The following is a 7,871-nucleotide window of genomic DNA, read 5'->3' as shown; positions in this document are numbered from 1 at the left end:
GACGGACGGACAGACAGACATGGCTTAATCGATTTCTTTTTTCATCCTGATCATTTATGTATACATTTGTCTATATCTATCTCGATTCGTTTTGGCTGTTACAAACAACCGTTATGTGACAAAATTAATATACCCTTGTGCACAAGTGCGCTCGGGTATAAAAAGGCGGATCCAATATGGTGGCCAAATTTTATAATTTTCAATATAATAGCTTATTTTCTTCACTAATAAGCAGTGAAGAAAAAACAGTTGTTTTAGTTGCACTAATCACCAATTAGGTCAAAGAAGCCCATAAAAAAATAAACCATGAAAATTGGCCAAAAAATAAGATATTATAATTGAAAATTTTAAAATTTGGTCACCATATTGGCGATGTCAGATTTTTTAAATTCAAAATTCGGGTGCAATGAGGGATTAGTGGATTCGGAGCGAAAAAATTTAAGTTCAAAATAGTAGTACAGTAAAACCCGCTTAAGTATCTCACAAATAATTTCAGCTTTTTGAGGTACTTAGGCGGGTTGGGTACTTTAAAGAACCCGCTTAAATACCTCGATGTGGGTACTTAAGAGAAAAACATTCAAAAATTAACATTGCCCAAAAATGTTGGTTGCTTAAGTGGGTTAGGTATTTAAGCGGGGTGTACTTAAGCGGGTTTCACTGTAGAATATTTGAAGTATGCAAAAATATATAAATTAGAAGTGCTGATATCAAAGACACATTTAAATATTACAGTAAATAAAGGGATTGGTGTAGGATTTATGCGCTCAACATAATATTATTTAGGGAGTTCATAAGGTGCTGTAAGCTGTCGTATAGTTGTATGTCGTTAACTTTAAATGGTTCAAAATATGTGAAGAATACCATAAAAATAAAATTATGAATTTTCACAGTATTAAAAGATAGTAGATTGTAGTTTCAAGTCCTCTAGACATTTATGTAAGCTTTCAAAGTTTACGCCATACAACATTGCGACAGTATACAACACCTTGTGAACTCCCTAAATGATTTAAAGGGAATCAAAAACCTTAATAACTGCTGGAGTCAATCGCTACTATTGAAACAGTACTGCACCGACTTCTAGGTAAGTAGCTACTCTATTAACCCGTGGTAGTGCACCCGTTAGTGCAGAGTCGAACCAGTCGGAAGAAGAATAGAGAAGAACTACGAAAGAGGGCGCCCATAAATCACGCAAGTGACTACTTGAGTAACTCCCGGTAGTGCAGAGAGAGAGTTCGATGGTGACTACCGCCTAGAACATTGCCTTGTAATTGACGGTGTTTACTTGGTAGCTACCGATTCATCAGTCCTTTAGTCGCTCCCCCGTACTCTCGAGGGTATGCTTGTATGTATGTATGTACGAGATGCTTTAAAATACAAAACTCGTACCCACAATGTATGGACGGAAGATTATCACTTTAATAAGCAAAAAAAAAAAACTAAAAATAAAAATTATATAAACATCGATTCTTAAATTTCATTTCAACGCCACTTCCGTTGAATTTTTAAATGTGCACTGAAGTTAGAGATGCTTGCTTCCAGCGGCATTATCAGCTGCGATAAGCTTTTCCAGCTTAGAACAGTCGCACCAACATGTAGGCTAACAAACCCAAAATGGGCGTGACAGTTGTGCCAACGGCGGAGTTGAGCGCCATACACACTTTGGGCTGCGGTTGTTGAATGTACTTGCAGGCAACGCTCAGGAAATTGGACATGGCGCGATCGTTCTCCTTGGCATCAAATTGCTGTGGAAATCAAGTGAAACATATTAGTTACCAAGTCTACTTCGTTGGCCATTTGNACATGGCGCGATCGTTCTCCTTGGCATCAAATTGCTGTGGAAATCAAGTGGAACATATTAGTTACCAAGTCTACTTCGTTGCCCATTTCAATAACACTTGCCTGTTTGAAAACAATTGTTGGCACGCTGGTCAATGGATTTTGGAATTGATTTGTGGCCTCGCCCTGTTTCTTCAGCAAATGGCTGCCTTCAGTTGAGTTGGCACATGTCTGAATATTTTCCCAGCCGCTAATATGATTGTCACGTGCACTTGAATGTGAGAACATGAGAAAAACAGACGTTAAACAAAGGTGTAAATGGAGAAAAATACATATACATAGAGTATTACAACATATTAACATAAAACATGCACGAATGTATGTATGTACAAGAGACCATACCAGAAAAAATAGTTCGTCGTAGACCTTCGAATCTGTAGTTTTTGTAGTAAGGCTGTTTCGAAAACTTTTTTTTTTTGGCTTAACATACAGGTGACCTTTTAACAGTTTTCTTCGCATCTTCGGCGTTACAGTCGGGTCTAAAAATCACAAACTTTTGCCACGGAAGTGTTTTTATTCGAAGGTAATTTAGATTGCAGTATGTACCATCCTAATGACAGTAAATTAAAGCTCACCAAAAATAAGTAGAACTATTTTTTTATTACCACATGTAGGTGCCACCGAAATATGTAGATTTTTCCCCAAATTGCCTTGCAAAAATACTTTAGACTCAGAGCTGTAAGGCGAATTTTTTGTTTGATTGTAAGGAGGTGCGGTCTAATGTACATTAAATATGTTTGAATATATGTATGAACGATGGTACAAATTTGGCATAAACCCGTAATCACAACACATCGCTGTGAAATACTGTTGGTCACTTACCAGCGTCCACCTGGATAAACGTTGTCATCAAAGTTCTTGCCCGCCTTCATCATGCAGTTGATGAAGTCCAACGTTAGTGATTCTCTAGTGAATTCAATTTGATAGGAGTTGGCCTGTATATGTTCGATGGCACAGGCATGCACTTTGTTGCCGTAGCATTCATTTGGACCGTGATGACAATCGAAGAGCACATCAGCACCTTGCGTTGTAAACTGCATAAGCATACCAACAAAAAACACACATCAGTCGCATATGTAAATATATGTGTATGTACATTAGGGTGGTCCAAAAATGCATGAGCAAAAGTAGATTCGGAAATTTTATGCTAGGATTGTTATATACCGAAAAAATATTTCCCTGTTTTTAAATTTTCCATGTACATATTTTATATAGGAAAATTGTTTTTTAACTATTTTTTTCATAGTAACTATAATTTATACGTCCGCCAAAAACCCCAAAAAATGCAATGGGCGCACCAATAAAAAATCGTTATTATTAAAAAATGGTTAAATAAACAATATGGTATTATTATTGGAAGTCTCCTGGAGAGAACCAGAGTTTTCCCACTTTGAGCGATGTATTATTTTTCGGCAGCTTTACTTTATTTCGGCCGCCCCAATGTACATACATAAAAATTTATGTGTGTATGTATGTACGTTTCATGAAAGTGAAAATAGTGTGATACATACGTGTGACTTGCCAAAAGGCACCCATGTGATGTCTATGTAGTCTTTCAGTTCACCCTTAACGGCTGGATAGACTTGCTCGGTAATGAACTTAGCGCTGTCCGGGCAGAGTGATTCATAATAGATGGTTATAGGCACCTGTAAGGAAAAAGTGTAAATTAAAAAGTAAATAATGAAAACATACGTAAGTACATGTAAATTGCACATAAAAATATGTATACTATTATGTATTGAATTGGGCCGGTCGCCATACGAAACATAAAATTTTTAAACCCTCCCTTGATTGAAAATTCCCTTCGAGGGGACTTCGGCATGATATAAAATTACTAATTTCTTCACCACATTTTTTAAATACGATCTTAAAGGGTTATAAAGAACTCAAATACATCGACATGCATTAAGCATTCTTCGTCAGCTGAAGAACCCTCTCTTCAAAATTGGTTCAGGTAGAAAAAGCTGTTGTAATCTTGTAAATTCGGTAAAAATTTTTACTTTTAAATACTGGGCGTTTTTAAGGTCGCTAATTACGAACATAATCATGATTTTTTTAAATTTCAAATGGCGAATCCAATATAGCGAATTCAATAATTTTTTTCCCGTCATATTGGAAACGCTATTTCGAATTTTAGAAATTTTTGCGGTAAAAAATTTTCCGTCGTATTGGATTTTAAAGAACAATTAACCTATTTTAAAAGCTTCTTAAAATTTCACCATTTAGAGGCCATGGAAAAAAAGAAGGAGCTTTGAATAGAGATTTTTGCGCAAGAAGAAGACTACGTTGAAATATTGAAATTAATTTACAAAATGTTAGATGCTTATTAGCGTGGACCGAAAATCCGCCTTTTTAGAATTTTGATTGGTTATAGCAAAAATATGTTTCATTATGCTCTAAAAACAATCTGTGTGAGAGATGAACATTTTTGGTCAAAAAATAAAAATAAATTAATAATTTCTTTTTTACTCAAATTGCAATTATCTTCGAAAGTATTAGTTGGTATATGGACCTTTTTTTTACAGAGAATCGAAGTAAGCTAAGAAAAACTTTTTTTACCACCTGAGCTTTGATGGACTTGGGCGAGCCTAAGGTATTGGCCAAAGTTTTAATCATAGACACAGATTTTATTTTAGAGCATAATTAACCAAATTGTTGCTATTACCAAATAAAACTCTAAAAAAAACGGATTTTCGGCCCACGATAATGCTTATGTCATCTATTCCTTACACTATCCCTTAAATGAGCTCTAGATTTTTTCGGCCCCGCTCGATTTGTTGTGTCGATGGCGATGGAAAGAATTTATTTGCTTTTGAATATACATTTCATTATTTCCCATTGACATTTGTTTTGAATACCAGTAAACATACCATTCATTTAAATGAAAGGTATGCAAACCAGCACAGCGTAAAATGTGCGTAATCTACCGAAACAGGAAGTCGCTGATTGTTAAAAGATACGCCGCGATAGAAAGGCAAATAACTATATACGTATCTACTACAATTTTATTTTTACATATTTAATATGCTTTGATGCGCAAACAAATTCAATTTAGTTTGCATTAGTTTTAATGAAATTATTAAACTCTACTTTGCAACGCATACATAGGTAAATGGAACTAAAATTGCATTGAATAACAAAGTGGTTTAAAGATAAGATTCTTCTAATTGAGTTGCATGCAAATTTATTATTCGATGACTTAGCAAGCAATTCCCAATACATACATATATGTGTTGGTGTTGGTTGATTTTTCCGTTCCAAAATAAATCACATACATATATCTTTAAGATTAAGACCGTCAAACCAGCATATCTTGGAGAAGACATTAATTTGTTCCCATCAGAAGTCCGCCATAGCGAAAGCTTATCAACTATTGGTGGGATTTTCGATCTAAACAGATTTTTGCGAGACTAGTGAAACGCAGTGGACATAGCTGCAGGCTTTTCAAAATGTTAATCTCCGTACACAACGGAATGCCTTATGATGTCGCCTGAGCACTTTTTTTAAATTCTTAGAACAACTTTATGTATGCAGTTTTATAACCAAAGCAAGGCATGTTGAATAGGTAGTAACATTAGATCAGATGATGTTTTTTTTTAGTTATTTGGTCTCTAAAGTATGAAATATCGTCCATTATTTGTCACAAAAATTTTAAACGGCCAAAATGTATTTTCGTGCAATTTTCATAAAAAGAAGCATCAACCATCTTTTGATATTTTGCTAAAATGTTTATAAATATTTTCTATTTGATGTTTTTCTTTGTTATTTAACATGCCACACCTCTGAGACCACTTAGAGATCGCGTTAATTTTCATTTTTATTATGAAATTTTTTATATTGCAAGTTCTTTTATTTAATTTTTTCGTTTTATTACCTGGAACAAGAGAATCGATTTTCTTCCAAATTGCTACTTTCTCCGTACTTTGCACTTAAAAATTTAATATAAGCAAATACAAAATCAAAAAATCGGGGCCCAAAAATTTTTTCTAAATCTGTTCAGCTTACATAATTGTAGGCTTTTGACCCTTTTAAAGCGTGATTTCTTGATTTGCACCACTGTCCGAGCAAGCGCACAGAGCTCTCCAGAGGCAAAGTCTATTTCTCTCGGTAAGCTGGAGTGTTCGTCAAAAATTAAAGCTTGCAGCCCAACAACACGTCCAAGGGGTAAAAGGAGACTCTAATGGGGGATCCCGGAAATCTCCTCCTTGAGACGAACCTGCAGGAAGCTATTTAATCTAGCAAATACGGAGTCTGGAACTCTAGTTGCCCCAAGCTATATCCAAAAGCATGATGGTGAATGAACCTCCTCTTGCAGCGAAATGCTAGATGTTCTCATGGGCACCCACTTCCCGGGGTATACTTTACAGTGCAGTAACACTTCCTCAAAAGTAGTTGCCGAATGCAGAAGTAACGATAAGAAACAAGCTTGCCCCTTAATCACCATTAAAGTGGTTTGGGTACCCGGGCATAGTGGAATACTGGGAAACTGCGCGGCATACGAGCTTGCGGGGGGCAGGGGGGCACATAAACCACGCTCAGTAAACTCTGCGCTCGACGCAGGCGTTCCCTGTCTTCGAGTAAGCATCGACTGAAATGCATTCATTGAATTGACCAACAAACGAGTTACCCTGCTAACAATTTCTGCCGTGCTTGTAGACACGAGGAGAAGGTGGAGAATGTAGAACATTATCTCTGCCACTTTTCCGATCTGGAAAGGCCAAGACTTGCTATTTTTAATGAAATAGCCTTTCGGTGTTTAGCTGATCTCGACTTTGTGGACATCCGCGACCTTCAACGATACATTGAGGTTGCACGATGGTTCTATCATTTGGTAAACTAAGGGAAAGGAATAAGAGCTCGTTTATAGTGGCATCAAAATGGGTCTAACTGGCCTAAGTGTGTCTCTCTGCCGGTATGTGCAGAGTGGCAACCACCGTAACCTAACCTAACCTAACCTACATAACTACATAAGTATGTACACTAGACCGTACAGTAGATGCAGGCCTTTTAATACCTTTATTACAACAGTATACCATTTATAGAAATCGGATATCAAATAAATAAGTTATAATTATACAATTTTATACTCCTGAAATACTCTGTTAGTGAGTGTTCACATTGAGCTTTTTTTGGTGATACGGTCTAATGTACATATCTCGATTTGCTAAATATGATTATGATGTCAGTTGTTTTTGCAGGTAACATTACAATTTAGATAATTTGTATTCAAACTATATTTAAGCGGAGAAAAGAGGTAAAGACTTAAGTGTTACTGGATATTCCCAAAACCGGTTCTTTTTTAGAAACATTAAACGAATAAAGAGTGAAAAAATGTTGGTAAGTAAAATGTGTGTATGTATGTAGGTATGGTGTGACCTGAATTTGCGTACATAAGTAACGACATACATATGTATATACAGTATATTCCGTATAGCTGCCTATTCGCTCAGGTGAATTTTCTGCTTACCAAAATACTGCTTCTTGAAATGGATTTTGTACGAAATTTTCACTTTTAGCAGCAATTCCGCTTTGCAATCCTTTTCTGTTTAGCATCCCTGTTTTTGAGTAAGTTTTTTTTTATTTGATTTGTAGGAAAAATATTTCGCTTACCAGCACTAAATTTTTTTCAAAAGATTTGCTAACAACAAATCCCTCTGTTTGCGAACCTGTGCCATGTCTGAAATCAGTAGTGGCAATGAAGACCCAGAAAAAGTAATAATGCCTCTATAGTGACTACTGTTACATTAAGTACTTTTAAAAAAGATTTCATGAAAAACAGTATTGAAACAAATTTTAAAATCTAAAACAAGACAAACAAAAACAAAACAGTTTTTGTTTTTCCGCTTTGCTGTACATTTCCCTAAACAGCTAAACGGAATATACTGTACATACAAATATGTTTGCATAACTATAACCATAAATACATAAGTACATTCATACATACATACAGTGGCTTAAACAAGTGACCATGTGCCCTTTTTTATGAATATTCAAAATGTTTTTCAAGCTATTTTTTTGTTAATTTTCTATAAAAA

General features: G+C 35.5%; 1 protein-coding gene and 1 long non-coding RNA gene across 2 annotated transcripts in view; one reads left to right on the top strand and one right to left on the bottom strand.

Moving 5' to 3' along the window:
* Window positions 1-3,801, top strand: part of LOC108371500 (uncharacterized) — a 23,319-nt gene extending 19,518 nt beyond the window's left edge. Inside the window, exon 4 of the long non-coding RNA XR_001848757.1 lies at window positions 3,791-3,801. This is a non-coding gene — a long non-coding RNA (uncharacterized LOC108371500). The remainder of the gene's footprint in view (window positions 1-3,790) is intronic.
* The window catches only part of GILT1 (Gamma-interferon-inducible lysosomal thiol reductase 1), a 9,275-nt gene continuing 2,793 nt past the window's right edge, over window positions 1,390-7,871 (bottom strand). The window contains exons 2-5 of the mRNA XM_017627078.1: window positions 3,348-3,482; window positions 2,659-2,870; window positions 1,900-2,047; window positions 1,390-1,742 (exon numbers count right to left, since the gene is read on the bottom strand). Coding sequence (XP_017482567.1) covers window positions 1,572-1,742; window positions 1,900-2,047; window positions 2,659-2,870; window positions 3,348-3,482 — 666 coding nt within the window. The 3' untranslated portion in view covers window positions 1,390-1,571. The remainder of the gene's footprint in view (window positions 1,743-1,899; window positions 2,048-2,658; window positions 2,871-3,347; window positions 3,483-7,871) is intronic.

Source organism: Rhagoletis zephyria, unplaced genomic scaffold (genome assembly GCF_001687245.7).
Source record: "Rhagoletis zephyria isolate East Lansing unplaced genomic scaffold, Rhagoletis_zephyria_1.1 Rzeph_scaffold_05029, whole genome shotgun sequence".
Lineage (NCBI taxonomy): Eukaryota > Metazoa > Arthropoda > Insecta > Diptera > Tephritidae > Rhagoletis > Rhagoletis zephyria.
This window is presented reverse-complemented; position numbering and strand designations above follow the sequence as displayed.